Source organism: Palaemon carinicauda, chromosome 13 (genome assembly GCF_036898095.1).
Source record: "Palaemon carinicauda isolate YSFRI2023 chromosome 13, ASM3689809v2, whole genome shotgun sequence".
Lineage (NCBI taxonomy): Eukaryota > Metazoa > Arthropoda > Malacostraca > Decapoda > Palaemonidae > Palaemon > Palaemon carinicauda.
Genome location: NC_090737.1, coordinates 30596930 through 30617668, shown reverse-complemented (window position 1 = coordinate 30617668; position 20739 = coordinate 30596930). Strand labels below are relative to the sequence as shown.

General features: G+C 34.3%; 1 protein-coding gene across 1 annotated transcript in view; it reads right to left on the bottom strand.

Moving 5' to 3' along the window:
- The window catches only part of LOC137652254 (uncharacterized), a 77652-nt gene that overhangs the window by 18309 nt on the left and 38604 nt on the right, over nucleotides 1-20739 (bottom strand). Inside the window, exons 7-8 of the mRNA XM_068385514.1 lie at nucleotides 17906-17974; nucleotides 3641-3671 (exon numbers count right to left, since the gene is read on the bottom strand). Coding sequence (XP_068241615.1) covers nucleotides 3641-3671; nucleotides 17906-17974 — 100 coding nt within the window. The remainder of the gene's footprint in view (nucleotides 1-3640; nucleotides 3672-17905; nucleotides 17975-20739) is intronic.

Here is a 20739-nt window from a genome sequence, read left to right as displayed (position 1 = left end):
ATACATGAGTAAATCATTAACTACTCATTGATTTAACACACCTTATTCAATACTCATAAAAAAAAAAGCGCGAGCTTGTAAAACTTGGGTTTGCATTCTCTCTCTCAACTCCAAAGTAAAATTTTCATTTTTCACCCAGTAAAATTTGGTTTGCATTTTTGAGAAGGCTTTTACAATAGCAATCTTGTAAAATTCAGGTTTGTATTCTATATGAAAAATCGAATCAAACTACCTCAGAGATAGCAATACCAATCGGGTGGTATCGCTAGTTACCCTCAAAATGAGCTGAAAGAAGATTCAAACTCATTCATAGTCAAGACTGTTACACAATTGTGTAGAAATATATGTGAAGAATCCCTAACATGAGAAGACGGTTAAGGCTGGCTGGTCATGGCCTTCAAGGAATAAAAAAAAAAATGGATTTATCAATCAAATCTAAATCCATTTTTTAATTCTAACCATGGATTCAACCACAATTATCAGAATCTGATAATACGCCACCAGTCTGCAATGGACGATTCTGAAATGAAATTTAAAAGTATGACTAGCAATAATGATGATCTATCAAATCCCTTTTTACTGTATTACAATTTGTTGAAAGTTGTAAAGTTTATTATTACAAACTAAACAGAACAAACTCGATTTAGATTATTTCATCTACCACCTTCTCCAAAATCTTCCATTTAGTGCACAATGGAAATGAACTATCTTCATTTCTCACCTTTTTCTGTACAACAAGAGCATCACTGTTATGTACAATGAAATAATTACACAGTCAAGAATAACTTATAAGTAGTGGTTCGGACATTTTAATGAAGTTTAACGCTAATAGTGTACTGGATCACATTCTCTATATACACTATGAAGAAAATACCCAAAGAAAACAATGACTTAATAAAATTACAAACCTTAACATAAAGTGAATACCTGAACTTCTAAATATCAAGAGTAACTATGTTTTGACAATCAAAAAGGCTTTTTTCCCTCACAACATACAAATGTTTATATTCTTCACATCTTGGTCTAAAGATGCAAGCTACAACCTACTGTGTGTCCACCTCATCATTTGGAAGATCTTTATGTTAATACCCAAATGTCATTCAGGATAAAAAAAACCAATGACTCATGATGTGGCAGGTATATCAGTGTACTATCAGGCTAAAATGTTAACTAGTTCAGAAAGGTCAGTTTAAATTACAGTAATAAGTCCACTATCATTGAAATAAAAAAAGATGTGATTTTCAAAGAAAATACTCAATACCGTATAAACCAACAGAATACCATTACTACACACCAACAGATTTCACCAGGCTATTGTACCCTGATTCTTGTTTTACTGTATGCCTCTTGCTCAGCTATCTTTAATATGAAAATTTTACATGGCTGATGATTAATAAATTCTAATCGGTCTACTTAACTGGATCACCCGTAATGGTTCATCCTGTGTTGCACGAGGTTGAATTTGCCTTGCTATGGGGAACTTTACTCCAACCTTGAATCCTTTTCTACCAGGGATATGGTAAAACCAATTTTACTATAATGAGAAAATTCTCAACCTGTGACTCTACTAATACATGGGCATAAAATCCCTTTTTGGTGTGGGTCCGTGTCTTAAAAATATTTCCATAGAAAGAGAAGTGTTAAAAGATATTCATTAAAACCAAACTAACAAAACATCAGATAAACATTGATCAATTCATATTCACAATGTACAGTATAATACTGTAGCAACATTTTTAGGAATAAGACTCCTTCAATGAAATGATAAATTACTTCTGCAGAAAACCTAAACGTTATAATTAACTGTTTACTGAGATTTTCAAATATAGAAAAGAAAATAGCCTTGTTGGAAAGATTGATCCCATTGAATTTGGTTATCGGTTAGAAGCATATCCATATTCAAAATCTATTGCCCTTTCATAGCCGTCAAATCACTCACTGTACATATATTCACAAAAATACTGTGCATAAACTCAATCTACTGAAAACTATTGATATGTAATGAAATCTCAATGTGTTAAAAGTATAACAAAGCAACATCTTTCCAAACACGACTGCCATGGTATGTAGGAAACCTAAAAGATGTACAATAATTCGATACAATAAATATAACACACTATCTCCAAACAGGCTAATCATGAAAGGCAAAATAGAATAAGGCCCTTTTATAGCAAACAAAAAGTGACAACTGAAAATAATTTGTCCAAACCGATAAGATGCCTAGTTGTATTTGGAAATTTCAATCTCCATTAATTCAGGTAGGTAATATGAGAGTAGAGAGGTGATCATTAATTTGGTATTCTACTTTGATGTAAGCACGCATATGCACAGGAATACAGTATAGTACTGATCAATAAAATGTCAGCTAAAATATGAGACCTGAGCAAAGTACATTCAATAGAAATTATGCTTCTAATAAAAAACATAAAATTCCCGGTTACTTTACATAGACATCGAAATGTTACAAATACCGACTTTTGCGGAGAATCATCTAATTCTTTTTAAATCTATGTAGTTATAAAAAATGGGAAATGAAATTTCACCAGAAAAAAAAATACGATTGCTTATCATGGTAACATTAAAATATGTCATTTCTATTTCAAATTTGGAATTATTTATTTACTTTTAAAAGATAATCACTAAAATTTGTGATTAGTAATAGTAAAGGAAACTGAATAATTTGTATTTGAATGAAAAACAACTGAAAATCATCCATTGGATCAGGAATGTGAAGAGTATTTCTATACCATTACAAGGGAAAAAAAAGGATAGGGCATCAGTGTAGCATAATACAGAATGATATTGTAACACGCTATTAAAATACTCCAGATATAGCTAAGGATATTGGGGGTAATATACTGAATTTCCAAAAACAAAAATCATCAACAGACAGCTACATACGTACCATACAAAAAAGAAGCCATGTTATATATAAAAGGGGTGATCATAACGAAAGAGTTGAAAGCAGCACTATACTAAATAGAAGATACAGTATGCTATTTATATGGGCGATCTTTAGACAGTTGAAAAATACATACACAAGAATCTAGATAAGCAGTATGAATGTTGAGAGCCCAAACATTAACAAATCACTGAGCTAGTGATCTTATTATCTAAAAATTGGGAGGAGAAACAAATAAACCTACCAGGTAAAATGTGTAAGTTATTTCCACTACCTGAATGTACTTTGCACAAAGTTCATAAGACAAATTACCAGAACTTCAGTCAAACTTTCATACTAAACGCCACATCAGAACAAAGCTACTTGTATCCCAATGTGTAACACCATTTTCAAGACAGTTTTGGCAGAGCACTAAATTCTTTTTCAATTAGAATACATGTACTGTACATAAAAATCTGTACTCTAACACCTCAAACAATAACTTTTTCTTTTACAATAAAATGATAACCTATAGTCGACATATAAGAGTTTTAAGCTAAATGCCCTCCCTTAACACAAATACAATTGTCATTGTAGTTATTTCACAAAGAAATATTTCGTAAATCACAAATCCTGAATTTTGCAACCTTCTAACAACCAAAGCTTATATCAAGGGAAATGTAAAATACTGCACAAATTTGTTCATGAAACCCAAATTTGATTCCATAATGCAGAAATAGAAAAAAAATTTACACATACCTGGTGTTGGATTATCTCTCTTCTCCTTTTTCTGAAAATAAAAAAGAAGAAATCATCAGAAAGCTACGCTATCACATTACAAATTAAAATTTACTTACTTACCGGAAATTTCTATAACATACTCATTAAAAAAAAATTATAACTAAATTCAGATAAAAATCTTTAATTTTTAAACTTTCATTTTTCAAAATATAAAGTTAGGATAACTGTTTACAATACCCAATATTTGGAGGCTGTCTATCATTATTTAATATTGGCCTTTCACCTACCGATAACTAGGCATCGATATAAAAATTTCATCTGTCACTATATATAAAAAAAAAATGAACACTTCAAATTAAACCCTTTCCCAATACACTTACAAAGGTGAGCAAAAACTGGTTTACGTAAGCTTTCACATTTCACTCCAATAATCTTTGAAATAAAGATAACACTACTGCATTACCTAAATCCCCACTGACCGTGTACATTTACATAGATTACTTTGCCCAAATATTGCACATAGGCTGATTGAGTAGGCTACTGTATTACCTAAATATTGTACAATAATATTGTAAGGAGCCAAATTCCATAAAAAGGCACATTAATAACAATGATCCTATAAATATGCTTAACTTTAACTAAACTTAGGCTACAATTTCCAAACTAAACCAATTATATCAAACACTAGAAATAAATATCTTTATAAACCAATTATGTACTTCAATATCTTTACATCATCAATCTAAATTATACCTTAAAAGTTAACTCTTGTCTTTTAACTTTAAAATAACAAAAACAAATTGGACTATAGTACTTATTGGCAATCTACTCTAACAAATATCGACCCGCTTTTTTGTATCTTCATTTTCAAATATTAGTCATATTTTTTTAAACCCCAGCCTAAAACACACCATCAAAAACACATCATAAAGTACTGAGCATCTTTTTCTACCTTTGTTTCCTTAAGATCCATTTATATATATATATATATATATATATATATATATATATATATATATATATATATATATATATATATTATATATATATATATATATATATATATATATATATATATATATATATATATATATATATATATATATAAAATCATGATTTCCCATTTTTAAATCACAGTACATGTCTTTTTTACTATTTACTATCTAACCTACAACACAATACAGTCTTACACTTTCCAAAATTTATATAAGAATAAAGTTTTTAAGAAAAATCTGCATTCGCAAATACGGTATGGTACCAGATGCTCAATGCCAACATCTGTTCCAAAATATGTGGACAAAGCCAAAGTTCCGCTGAGAAATGGGGTAAAAAAAAAAAATCCTTGGCTGAAGATATCCTTCTAAATGCTTTTGATTATGCATTCATTTCCATAGTACAGCACAGTAGTAAGTTAAACTAATGCTTGGAATATACAGTACTCGGACATTCCTGCAACTCTCGTAAATCCAACGGATCGGAGAGAAATTAGAATATACTTGGCCATTCCTGCCACTCTCGTAAATCCAACGGATCATAGAGAAATATTAATATAACCAGTTAAGTTTCATATCCTGTAAGTCAATTAATGAGACAAATCAATAACGTTTTGTTTCAACAACACTTTCATCCCATAAAATTTACTGTCCAATGATTCAAACACGATGGAAAGAATACATATAGATAAAAAGGCTTTTGACACTAAGTATACTATTACCCCTTTTGTGTTTGGCAGGCTCTACAAAATTTGCCTACCAACCCTATGGTGTCTTTTCTGTGTATGGAAAGTGAAGCGCACAATTTTCTCGGGAAATACTATGGTTATTATAAAAAAATTTGAGTAAAATACTCCACTTTAGTAACTATGATTACTGGGAATGTCAAATCTAATTCTCACATTGAGTATAAGTAAGGCGTTTCCTCATGTAAAATATGAAACCTTATGGAAGAGCATCTTTCCCAACAATCTACTGGAATAAGTCAACATCTATATTATTCTACAATTTTCACACGCTGGGAACTAAGAGAATGGCAAACTAAACGTCGTAATGTGTTGCAAGGGAAAAGGAGGCGGCAGGTTTTCAATCAACATAACTGTATAATTGGAATGAATTAAATTTAGGTAACCAGAAAACCATAGCTAAAAAAGAATTTTTTTTTCTCCAATTTAATCATTTAAATTAAAAAGATCCTCACTTCTGTGCACATGGAAATCAACTGTCTCACTGCATGTGTATCGCTCAAACTAAACAATACGTTATCTCTGCTTTTAATCCAAAGAGGCTTCTCCTTCATCAAAATTGTCAAAAGTGATCCTCCGATACTAAAGATTTGCAGCAATAGTGGTGTCTAACATAGCACAAACCTTTTTTTCATCAGAAGATAAGGTTAGTGCTTAGAGGCACCAACATACATAACCACAGCATAGAGATTTGGAAACTGAACACCCTTACATTCGTAATAATAATAATAATAATAATAATAATAATAAAAAACACACACACACCATAAGATATATCTGTAATTTAGAAAAAAAAAAAAAAAAAAAAAAAAAAAAGGGGGAACAGGAAAACCGACACACCATAGGAAATATCTGTATATTTTGAAAAAAGGGAACAACAGGAACTTGTGTAACATCCTTCCACAGTTTCCTTTATTCCTTAGAACATCCTTTAGTCTGAATGGAACACCCCTAAAATATTTCAACGTTCACCACATTTAATAAAGGTGAAGTTAAAGGGATACAATTCTGAAGGAAAGGAGAGCCCCAAAATTTTTTTAAAATACCAGTTTGAAGGGGGATGAACCACAGCAGAATCAGTAACTCAAGTGATATGATGTAGCAGTAGAGATTGACAAGTCCTGAAGTCATAGCATAGGAGTAAACACCTCTAACAGCTCAAGCAGAACTGGAGCAATGGTGATAACAGAGGCTTGCTCTGCTGGTAGAAAATTAAATTTTTTTGTCTTAAAAGCTGAAGTAGCATAGCCAGACCTGCTTTGAATTAAGTTTCCCAAGGAAAGTGCTGACCAAGGATAAAAATTAAGACAGCATAGTGGAAAAAAAAAAGCATGACGCCAACTAGGAGGAGTTGGCATACCGATGCAGACCACATAACTAATGAAAAATTTCCCTTTATACAAATATTTCTCCAGGGAATTAAGATTTCTAAAAATTGAACCTCCTATTACTTCTTACTTGTAATGAGCTTCTTGCTGTTTCTAATGGAACAAAAATTATAAATTTAACGGAAACTGAAATAAACTGCAAAGGATAGAGAATGGGGTATATAGGAAAATATTAGGTGCCACTAAAAGTACTTTATGGGGAGAAATAGGGACATTTTCTATGAAAACAAGGGTGATGGATGGGAAGCTGCAGTGCGCAAGTCATACCCTAAATGGGGGAAAAAAAATACTGAAAACAATAATCCTGACCAATCAAGAAAAAGAAGGAAGATGGTGGAAACAACCAGCTAAGTACCAACAAGAATTTAATCTAGATATAAAGCAGATAAGAAGAATGACCGAGACAGAAATAAAATCCAAACCCAGAAAGTGGGACACTGAAAAATGGAAAGAAGAAATAGAAAGTAGAGCAAGCTTAGAAATATATAAAACGTGGAAGAAATGGGGGGAATGTAAATTGTAATTTTTGCCAAGAATATAAAAGAGAGAGTAATGAAATAATTGAAATCCAATAATCGTACAAGGAAGACCTAAAGAAAATGATAGAATCATTTTTATTCAGAGAAAGAAATTAAATAATATATTAAGACTGATGATGAGGAAAAGACAAAACAGAACAAGAGAAAGAAACTATCGAGGCGTCGTTGCAAAGGCTATGTCTCAACCCAGAACCTGAGATGGACTGCCTCAGAAAATCATTGATCAAAATCCGGTATATCCAAAGTACAGGAACTGTGAATCAAGCATAGTTCTTTATAGACAATTATCCACATTAAACTATTATAGAAGAAGGGAACACATTTCCTTGTAATTGCAACTGAGAAACTAAAAATACAATTCTATACATTGTTAAATTATTCTTAAATTCCGAAAACAAACTGCTGACTGGCCTCAATACAGAGAAGACTAGTGATGTAACAAGTAATTAAATTGGCAACGGCATTCTTGGCCATTTTGTGAACGTATCAGCCAAATTTCAGAGAAATATGATTGTGCCTAGAAAAGGCCAAATTTTCCATAAATACAGTGCATGTCTCAAAGCCTGACCCAATAATATACTCCAGTCAACTATATTACAAATCCCAAACACAAGTGCCAAAATGACTGTCCACCACCTTAAAACATTAGTATTCCCATCCCCAGATAACTTCATGACTATTTATCTCCGTATCCAACGGATAATCTTTCTTTTTATTTTCAAACAGAAGTCAAAACTTATTTCAATAAAATTTGTACAAGAATTTGAAATTCATGTCAAGCTGGAACATTTTCAAAAGATACTGGAATTTTTTCCAACTCTATGGTGTGTGTATGTGCTTGTTTTAATGTTTCCATCCTAACGTCCTATCACAAGGCTTACATTCTTGAAGAACATTTGACAATTCCAAAAATGCAAATTAAATTAGCACTTTCGTCCATGTCCATAAATAGCCTCCAGTAATGTTTAAACATCATCTTTGTCAGGCTAGATGGATTCACGAATTTGTACTAAATAGCCCTGTGGGGCTTGCGAGGTCATTAAACACTTCATCTAAAAGGATTAAACCCACAAATAAAGGTTATACAGCTACGAAAAAGGGTTAATTGTTCAAATATAAACTGACCATTAATATAATATGAGACCCAAATAATTTAACTTAGTAACTGGACATTGTTTTCTATTTTTGTCATCAATGTTATCGCATGACATACTAGAAAAACAAAACATTCCTTCATACCCTGTTCACTTAAGAAATACAACTGGGTCCATACACACACACACACAAAAGAGAGAGAGAGAGAGAGAGAGAGAGAGAGAGAGAGAGAGAGAGAGAGAGAGAGAGAGAGAGAGAGAGAGAGAAAGAGAGAAAGAGAAAGAGAGAAAGAGAAGGAGAGAGAAATAGAAAGAGAAAGAGAGAGAGAGAAAGAGAAAGAGAAAGAGAAAGAGAAAGAGAGAGAAATAGAAAGAGAGAAATAGAAAGAGAGAGAAATAGAAAGAGAGAGAAATAGAAAGAGAGAGAGAGAGAGAGAGAGAGAGAGAGAGAGAGAGAGAGAGAGAGAGAGAGAGAGAGAGAGAGAGAGAAAAAGAGAAAGAAAAAAAAGAGAGAGAGAGAGAGAGAGAGAGAGTGTTGCAGGCAAATTTAATCAAGTTTGTATCTTACACCGTGATTATATTGATACGTATGAGTCTTACAATTTGATTATTTGCATAAAATGTAAACACGTTATCTGGTATTCGATGACCCTGACCCACTACACTTTTACGCTCACCAAAGCCAGCTTCCAGGTAAGCCAAAATAGTCTATCTGGAGATAAAATTAGAGAAAAAAAAAGTATGACCCTGAAACCAAATTAAAATCTCTCGGTTAGGCAGCAAGACTGGCATTTACAATGGCCAACATCCACAGTGATTAAGGAAAGAGCTTTGACCTTCCAGGAAAGCTCCCCTTTACTTGCTACTGCTTGCAAATGACCCAACCAGAGCCTTCGATCCATTTAGCTCAAAAAGTTCTAGCAGTGACCCAATCAAGGTCATAAGCCAGCTGGCGTCAAGTTTTGCCAATGTCAAAATCTAATTTTCCACCAATGATCATATTATGGCCCCAATCCACTTGGGTTCAATGCTTATTCCTTTCACCCCACTGGAGCCATAATTCAGTTTCAAATTTATATCAATGGCCAATCAAGGTCAGAGTCCATTTGGCTTAAATCTACTACCAATGATTGGCCATGATCCAAATAGTTTCAAGTTTCAACCAATGACCCAATCACGGCCACAACTATGAGGCAAGTTTTTACTAATAATCCAATCAGGGCCATGATCCACTAAGCAGAGCTCATCTATTGCACCAAGACTAAATCACTAACTTCTTTGTAAGAGCACGTATGAAATAAATGCACTCAAATTTATCATACAAAGATGAACTTCCAAAGATTATCTTCAGAGATTTAGAACAGCAACTGTGGTTTCCCACCGAAATAGAAATCACGGACAAATCCAAGTCCGGACGGATTTTTAAACTCGGAGTTGTGAGTTGCCACTTAACATTAATATTACCTTTACATTTACTTACCATTTTAATCTGCAAACAAACACTACCATTACCTTAATATCTAACAACCACACACCCTAATCATTGTTTGGCTAAACATTCCACAACATTTAAAACGGGTTTGTTTAAAACTTAGTCCAATACTGTATTATAGGAAATTTTTGACTCGGATGAGAGCTGGAAAATTTTTCACAATTCTCACTATTTTCCCTCGAGTTTATTTTGCCCTGAAGATCCGAAAAGTGCCTTAAAAAACACACACAGGAGGTGGGATAACCTGTCTCGAAAAGTTTTCAACTTAGATAAAATATTTTATTCTCTATCAGAATAAAAGAAGAACAGTTATACCAGACTTCAGAAACTACTATATGCAAATGGAATTTACATCAATATTAGTTTCTAATTGCGACACAAATTTGGCAGAAACCTATAGCTTCCAACAAATGCCCCGTATGCATCCAAAAGATTTATAACCCCTTTTTGGAAACCGCAAAATTCTTCCAAGAAAATGCAGTCTCCTCTAAGTAATAAAAGCATCTGCTCATGTCCCAAGAAGACTTTCAGTCACTATACATTAGCCTGAAGTGAAATGCCCCCGATATTGTAGTCCAACTATGTAATTCTGGATTACCAGAAATCCAAATTTTATTATTTGATTACCCATTGTTACAATGATTCCATTTTCTTCCTCCAATACTCCACAAACATCATCACCAACTTTTTGTGACCATAGTTTGCAGAGGCATTATAAAACCAATTTTCCAGGCTTCCCTTCAAGGGGTAACAATGTTATTGCACATCGAAGCTCAATAACATTTCTATTGCCTAGAACAAAATAGCTGTTGTTTACAACTTAAGAAGATGCAAAGTATTTACTAACAACTTACATTTCAAGTTGAAAGTAATCTTTGGTATAAGAACGTACCCTACATTTGGGCACCAAGGCATCATAAACTACAAAGGTCATGGATGCCAAAGAAATTTAGTCAAAATAATTAAAAACAATGTAAGCTAAAATCAATAAAAATACTGATAAGCTAATAAGACACACACATCTATTCATAAACTAAGAACTATAAAGGAGTCTAAATTTTGTAAAAAAAAAAAAAAAAAAAAAAAAAAAAAAATTTTTATGACAAACAAAATGCACACGAATGAATACCGAAACCTAACGAAATGTTGACATTGCGTTCGCTGCAGAAACAAATTTTTTTTTTTTTATTACAAAATACACCTCTGCAAGCCTCGAATGATTTTTAAAAGTTGAGATATGTTGGTATAGAGATGTTGTATAGGTATATATAAATATATACTGTACATGAACACAATACAGTACTGTCTCATCAACCAATGTGAGTCAGCAAGGAAACTACTGTGGAGAGTTATCCAACTGTACCCAAATAGGGTACAGTATGTAATTATATATACACTGTACTTACATAAACTATGTATAAATCATATATTATATATATATATATATATATATATATATATATATATAATATATATATATATATATATATATATATATATATATATATATATATATTATATATATATATATATATATATATATATATATATATATATATATATATATATATATATATATATATATATATATATATATATATATATATATATATATACAGCATATACACACTCATATACACTGAATAGCTATGTCGTAAAGTTATCTCCCTACTGTTGCCAAAACTTAGGACAAGACTATTACAAAACCTAGAAACTAATGTTTTTCATGTTTTCATTAAAAGCTTAAAGGCCACTGATGAATGGTAGAGGCAAGGAGCAGTGACAATGCCCTCGAGACTGACCATATTTTTGTATGATCAGCACCCAAGCATGCTCACCACTCAAGCAAGGAGCAGGCAGGACTAGGTAATGACTGTTAATTACCTATAGGTTCCACCAAACACTTAATCTTAGCTCAAAAGAGTGGTGTGGTTGCAGAAACAAGAAACTATCGAGTGTGAGCAGGACTCGAACCCCAGTTTGGCAGTACTTTAAGCACGGATGCTTCCATAAGGCCACCATAACCTGTAATACACACACACACACATTTATGTGTATGTATATATATATATATATATATCATATATATACCAAGGCACTTCCCCAATTTTGGGGGGTAGCGGACATCAAACAAACGAAACAGAAAGGGGACCTCTCCTCTCTACGTTTCTCCCAGCCTGACAAGGGACTCAACCGAGTTCGGCTGGTACTGCTAGGGTGCCACAGCTCACCCTCCCCTGTTATCCACCACAGATGAAGCTTCATAACACTGAATCCCTTACTGCTGCTACCTCCGCAGTCACCCAAGGCACCGGAGGAAGCAGCAGGGCCTACCGGAACTCCGTCACAATCGCTCGCCATTCATTCCTATTTCTAGCACGCTCTCTTGCCTCTCTCACATCTATCCTCCTATCACCCAGAGGTTCCTTCACCCCATCCATCCGCCCTAACCTTGGCCTTCCTCTTGTACTTCTCACAACAACTCTTGCATTCATCACCTTCTTTAGCAGACAGCCATTTTCCATTCTCTCAATATGGCCAAACCACCTCAACCCCATTCATATCCACTTTAGCTGCTAACTCATTTCTTACACCCATTCCCACCCGCACCACTTCGTTCCTAACCCTATCTACTTGAGATACACCAGCCATACGCCTTAGACACTTCATCTAAAACACATTCAATTTCTGTCTCTCCGTCACTTTCATTCCCCACAACTCCGATCCATACATCACAGTTGGTACAATCCCTTTATCATATAGAACTCTCTTTACATTCATGCCCAACCCTCTATTTTTTACTACTCCCTTAACTGCCCCCAACACTTTGCAACCTTCATTCACTCTCTGACGTACATCTGCTTCCACTCCACCATTTGCTGCAACTACAGACCCCAAGTATTTATACTGATCCACCTCCTCAAGTAACTCTTGATTCAACCTCGCACCACCTTCCCTTCTCGTACATCTCATAACCTTACTCTTACCCATATTAACTCTCGACTTCCTTCGCTCACACACCCTTCCAATTCTGTCACTAATCGGTCAAGCTTCTCTTCCGCGTCTGCAATCAGTACAATACCATCCGCAAACAACAACTGATTTATCTCCCATTCACGGTCATTCTCGCTTACCAGTTTCAATCCTCGTCCAAGCACTCGAGCATTCACCTCTCTCACCACTCCGTCAACATACAAGTTAACCAACCACGGCAACATCACGCATCCCTGTCTCAGCCCCACTCTCACCGGAAACCAATCGCTCACTTCATTTCCTATACTATCAAATGCTTTACTACCTTTATAGAAACTTTTCACTGCTTGCAACAACCTTCCACCAACTCCATATAACCTCATAACATTCCAGATTGCTTCCCTATCAACTATCACATTTATATATACATATGTATTTTCCATTACCGTGACACCTAAATTTCATTGAAACTTCCTGAACATATAACCTACTAGCGTATGTGGTTTTGTGTTGTTACAGTTACATGAACTGACACTACAGTACAGTATACTTGTGATATATATACTGTGTATATATATATATATATATATATATATATATATATATATATATATATATATATATATATATATGTGTGTATATATATATATATATATATATATATATATATATATATATATATATATATATCACACTTATATAGATGGAATGCATATATAACTCTCTCTCACACTGTGTGGGCTCAGGACAGGACATAACACCTCTGGTTGAACCGAGCCAAAAACCTGTTTTAGCAATCCACTATTAGCTCTACTGAATGGCTGCAGTCATAATATTTGCACATATTAAATTTTAGAGAGAATGTGTGCATGTATGTATACACAGTATATATTCTAATGTCTGAATCTACAGCAACAATGGACAACCACTACTTGTATAATCAATTTGTGGTTTTATGTGACATATTTAAGATTTCATTTCCGTTTACTCGGATCATTATGATACAAAGCTACTGTAAACTAACATTAGAAGCCAATGATTTTGGCATATTTATCTGTAATATTTAAAAGAGTAATTGCATCATTATTGCATTACCATGACAGTAGATTCTTTAGAATTTATTTTTACTTACAAAGACATGATCCAACGCTACAGTACACTCATTTGTATGACTTACTAATTTCATTGTAATGGTATATTCTATATACTGTGTATCCATATATATATATCATACTGTACATATGTACACATTCATCTCTCTCTTTCTCTGTAGGCATGATAAAAAATTTGAGCATAGGTCAGCAATATTACATCTCTTAATTGAACTCTTAATTCATTTATCAGTGTCTTATAACCAATGAATGTACTGGCAGTGGCTACTCCACAGGTGGCTGCACTGACAGATGGGGGTAGTGGCATACAATTGCCATTCAAATTCTCAGCCCTCATCTGCCAATGCAGCAACCCGGGAGTCTCCAGAGTACAAATTCTATCCAACCATCCACTTCAAAGTCTTTGGAGGACACAAATTCCATCATGGCAGCTTGATAAATGACGCTGTCCACAGACTAATACCGGCCGTTACATAGCCTTCTTCACTAGCCAAAGGAAGTTTACGTATCATATAAGGATCGTTTCAAATTACTGAATATTTTTAGTTTTTTTTAAAGAGAATATGTATGCATGTGTGTCGTGCATCCTGTATTTAAATGTTTGAATCTAGATAGCAAATAAATTTATGCATGTGTTGTGCATACTGTATTTAAATGTTTGAATCTAGATAGCAAACAATAAATGATGTTTTCTTTGCATCATCATATCTCTTCCAACTACGGACAGAGCTCCATCCATACACGTGAGGGGCCAAGTGGCTCTAACATTGTTTGATTTGCTCTAAAACCCCTCAAACCAAAATCTTTGAAGTCCAAAGCTTTAAAGGAAGGTTGGGAACAAGCATATATACCCAGTTGTGTACCTGGTTCAGTGTAGTAGTCTTGCACGAGGCTATTCATGTAATCCCAAGAGAATTTTTAGTAAGGAGGGGGGCTAAGAACAAAAATTCCCCCCCCCAAGATTAGCTTCTATACATTATTACCAAAACTTGAGAATGAGCGCATGAAGTTTGGCCCACATAACCCAGTGTTTGAAAGCAATTGTGGTAGAATCCCGCAAAATTCCTTGTTCTCCAATAGCTTGATGCTTTGAGTGCTTCTTCTATTATGGGTTTGGATATTTTCCTGGTTGGAGTTGGGGGAAAAGTCGACCCCACCACCTACCAGGGCTACACGAGTATGGATGATTTTCACTTAACAATACACCTCGATCTTTGTACTGTATTCCAATAAAGATATTGTCCTGACTCTCCTTATTATTGCAAAGCTGCTTCCAACTATTCAGATATTGACAAAAAATTGTTATTCTTAGTTTTCAACAGCCTATAGGTTTATTACAAGTTGTCTGTGAAATTCAATAAAAGAAACCTAATCAATGGACATTTGAATACGACGCACCAACATTTTGACGGCCGACTTACATGTTGTATACAACAGAATTTTCAAGGGAGTCTAGTTAACAGCATGCAGTATATTTAGCTACTACTGGAAAATATAAAAATAATACTAGAGTAGAGCAAATTCTTATTTCAAAAACATATAGTACTGCGATATGAAAATGCCTAAAGTCAAATCCAATACTATGCAACCAAACTTAGCAATACTAAAAAGGAAAGATAACAATATGCAACAATTAGGACAAGTATGGATTGAAACAACAGCTATTCAAAAAGTTAGAAATAGCAAACATCCCAAGCTGAAAATCTAGGTGAAAAGCTCAATATACACACAATGATTAAGAACTCCAAATGCAAATTCTATGTGAGAAGTAAGCTCTTAATGGATCATCCTTGCCGTATTTCCCTTTCAATCAGTTCCAACACATCTATGCTATTAAAAAATACAGGAAATAACTGCATTTAGCTTAAGGGGATTGGCACCCATAAAGTATGAGTTAAGCTTTATCATTTCGACCATCACATGGAAGGGTAACTCATACTACACAGAAACAACAATAGTGAAAGTAAATTGCATATGCAAATAATAATGTTTAGCTCAAAGAGTTGCCCTTGTAATAGAACTGTTTTAGTGTACTTGGGTGTGTTTACCAAGAAGGGGAGGAAGGAACCGCAACAAAAGGTTTCAGGCGCCAAATTAACAAAACTGATTTGTCAAACTTATACACATGTTCTCATTTGCCTATTTTTTTGTCAATCAGTCTATAATAAAATTTCTTAGTATTAGATTAAAGACTTCTGTAGGATTAGCGTGAGAATAGTCTTCCTGACCGATGATAAGTGTAATGACTTTGTTCCTTTATCATGAGTTCTCTTGGTTGGACAGAATAATTGAAACACTTGCTTGCTTGACAATATTCGTACCATTCTTCTGGAGGCGATCAAGTACCCTTCCAGTTGTCTACTTAAATGGAAGGCATGAAAAATGCCATGATAATTGGAATAGTTACAAATCTGTCAGCTGGTCAATGGAAAATTTACTGCAGGGAGGTTGATCTTCGATCTATCAAGCAATTTTTTTTTTTCAATTAGCTCACTTAGAGCTATTATATTGAGGAGATAACTACTCACTTAGAACTAATATGATAAGGAGATATCTGTGTATTTACACCTTTCATCATTGGAAAGGAGGGCTAATAATAATATCTAATCCTGCATGTTGTACTGCCATTCAAATAATACCTGCACCTAACACCTTTCCTCATTTAACAGTGCAAAGATATTAAATAATCACTCATTTAACAGAGTCTAGAGATAAAATAATCAGCTGAAATGCATTATTTTCTAGCTATTTTTTTCACGAGTCTTTAATTTCACTGAACGCTACTCAAGACATCCAAATCAGCTCCACTCAAATTCAATTAAATATTTGGTTATTTACTTAAAACCCATTTCATTGAAAAAGATGAAATTTTAACCATCCTGAAATTTCAACAAACTGTCTCAAAAGGTTGAATATCTATGACAATTTTGTTATATATAAAATCAGGAAAAGAGAATGTTCCAAATGCTTAAGGATCTGATCAAAAAGCAGGTTGAAACAAAAGTTATAAAGTCCATGTCTAGCAAAACTTTACACACACTCTTCTAGTCTGCTATTAGGCAGTTTTGCATCCTTTGCCTTTTATGATAACTGACATATAAGTAGCCAAAACAATACGTATCCTAAGGAAGCAAATGACACCTTTTAAATTTTATAAATTAAATGGCTGAGAACTCTGTTAATTCTTGGAATTTACAGGGATGGTATATTAGACCATATAAACTGAGCATTCAGTATTATTGAATCTAATCAATGCAGCCACCCTAAACTAAGGGTTAATGAATAGATGTCTTCACTTTATGGATGAAACCCACATAGGCAGTCCAGAGTTCACTGTATCAAATTCCACTAAGATCCTTCTTCCTTATTATGTGGGAAAGTTCCTTTTGACTTAACTAACAGAGCCATTCTAAACAATGTTATAATATTACCCCAAATGTAAAGTTCTTCATACACCACCCTACAACAAATCTGGCTCCACGTAAATTAATGTATCTATGGAGGAAAAGATGTACTTCTTCAAAGACTGCACAATTACCCCCTTCAAGATTTAATCGATGCATGTAGCATCTGCAAAGTAGCCTTGTACTGCAGAAAATCAAAATCGTATTCTGTGCTGATTAAAGATGTCTTTGGATGTCTGCAACTACATGTTGCAAATGGAAGAATATATACTTTTAACCATTAAAAAACACCGGTGTTGAAAGACCCAAAAAAGCCTTTTCCACAATGTTCTGTCATTGTTACTCGTCAAGTAATATCCAGTAGCAAGGCCTTATCAGCCATTCTATTCCTTCCATATCCAGACTAGTAGTTCCTTAAAGATGACTATGCCTGATAGTCACAGATCTCTTACCAAACTCCACAACTACATTGGTGAAACATAGTCACACCACCATGAAATCAGATGAAAGGTTACATAGGCAACCATGTTATTCTCTCATTACCTTTAAGTGCTTCATACCATTGCAGTGTAGGTCTAAGGGCTTTTCCCCTGTCATTTCAACTTCACAAATCTGAAAAGAAAGAAAAATTTCCACATCATTTTAAGATTCAGTTGTAACAATACACAGTAAATGATTATGATGAATCAACAATGATGTATACTTACCACAATTCCAGGCGGTATTCAAAGTATTTTACTACACAGCAATTACACAATTTTCAAAAAATGGAACGCCTCAAAAAAGGGAAGTTGATCAATATGAGTTTTAAATAAGTAGATAATTAGGATGAATTGGATTTGATTTACAAATTTAGCTATATAGCTCAGTACTGGGGTCTGTGAGGCCATTCAGTCCCAAAGTGCAAATTGGGGAAACCCAACAGTTGCACTATGAATTAAAAAAGAAGTTGGCCAGCAAGAAGAAAGGAAGTAAATTAGACAGATATAAGTAAATGTAACTCGGAGCTGGGAAAATGCTGCAAGGATCCCTCAGTAAGGCCTACAGAGCACTGAGTTAATGCACCAATGATGCTTAACCCTGGGGAAAAAATATACATTCACATATATGCAGGTAAAATGCTGGCCGGCACACCAACCACCCGTTGAGATACTACAGCTCGAGTTCTAGGGTGCTTTGACCGGCAAGAAATTACTATGTTAGATCCCTACCTAGTTATGGCTCACTTTTTCCTCTGCCTTCACATAAACCAAAAGGTTTGGCCTATTCTTTACACATTCTTCTTTTTCCTCATACACCTGACAACACTAAGCAATGCAAAAAAATTCTTCACTCAAGTGGTTAATTATTGCACTGCAACTGTTCAGTAGCTACTTTCCCCTTGGTAAGGGTAGAAGAGGCTCTTTAGCTATGGTAAGCAGCTCTTCTAGAAGGACACTTCAAAATCAAACCATTGTTCTCTGGTCTTGGGTAGTGCCATAGCCTCTGTACTATGGTCTTTCAATGTCTTGGGTTAGAATTCCCTAACTTGAGGATACATTCTGGCATACTATTCTATGTTTTCTTATTTCCCTTCCTCACCGAGATATTTTCCCTACTGGATCCCCTAGCTTTATATCACCTTGCTTTTCCAACTGGGGTTGTAGCTTACCAAGTAATAATAATTATAAATACCATATTTGACGGCCTATAGGCCGCACTTCTCCCAAAAAAATTTTGGCTACAAAAATCGCCCTGCGTCTTTTACATCGCAGGTGAAGTTTGAGACCTACGTTAGGCCTGGGCTAATGTAACCCAGCTTACGCAAGGTACTTTTACCTGCCTTAAACTAGATGCATCCTTATTATATTTTTATCATTGGTATTATTGTAGTATTACTGGTGTTTTAAAAATTAATTTGCTAAAATAAAAGCAATTGAATCTGAAATGCTGTGACTTGGCACTTATAAACATCAGCTGACAAAATGTAAACATCGAGTTCTGAGCAACCTTTAAGCTTTTTCTTTCCTTAACCTTCGATAATTTTAACGGTATCGTTAAGAACACGTTATTAATAAAATTTAGATTGGCATATTTATTTTTCATTAAAAATCCACCATGATTCAAATTATCATCACTCTTTCTCCAATCAAGCACTATCTTCTCTGTTACATTATACTGTCATTAGCGGTACTTTGTTACTGTTGACTTAACGCAAAAATAGTTTTCCTCTTATGCGACGTGCTAAAATTTTTAGGGATATGGGAAGTAAAATATTTATAATAAAATCTTAACTAAAAGCTTTTAGTAGCGTTAGTTATCCCTTGCATGTGTAAATACGTGCTTTTGTTCGTTATAAGCACCGTTGAAATTTAAACAAAAAGTTTTCTGTTTTAGGCAGCGTTTATTAAGAAAAAAAGGTAAAAAAAATTAATAACATTATTATTATATAACCAATACTTGGTAAGATTCCTGTTGCTTTGCTGCAGAAGCTAACTTATACACAGATGTGTATGTGTTGGTTTTTTTGTTATCATTGGTGATGAAACGTAAACAAAGCAGTGATTTCAGTTTTATGTTGCTTGGTTAGCAAAAGCATGATATAAAATTGTCTTTAATTTATTTTGGATTTTTAAGTTTACAACAAAAGCTAGCCTTAGCACTGATGGTTCTGTAATTCACCAGCCGTCTTATACAGCAGATATAACACAAAATCATTAAAATTTTACTTAATTTTCGACCATCTTTTCTGAAGGTCGTCTTATGTGCAGAAATATACGATAAGTTTCTGATTGTGTAATGTAAAGCTAGACTGTTTTCAACAATAAATGCTCAAATATACTAAAAACAATTTTCCTGAATCTGACTGGCTGAAATGAGGGTGTGTCTTATAGGCCATCAAATACGGTACTCATATACAAGGGGCAGTTGCTCCCACCAAGGACAAAGCCACTGCTTGAGGCAAGAAAAAGTCCCTTAGACCACAAAAAGTTAATGTGATTGTATTTCTGTTCTAGGAACCAATGAACCATTACATGGAGAGCTGGGATGAGTGGGCCCCACCCTTGAACAAAAGGTAATAGGAGAATGTCCCCCATTACCTTATCCATATCTTAACAACATCAAGGAGGGTGGTGCTACATCAAATAACATTTTGAAAGGAGTTACTTGAGGAAGTTTATCAGTTTAGGTACTTGGGTCCTGTTGTTGGTGCAATTGGTGGAGTTGAAGCAGAAGTACGTCAAGAGTGAATGAAGGAAGCACTGTTATGGCCGGGTGAAGGGAGTGGTAAAGAATAGAGGGTTAAGAATGAATGTAAAGATGGTTCTGTATGAAAAAGCGATTGTACCAACTGTGATGTATAGATTGGAGTTGGGGGAATGAAGTGACAGACAGAA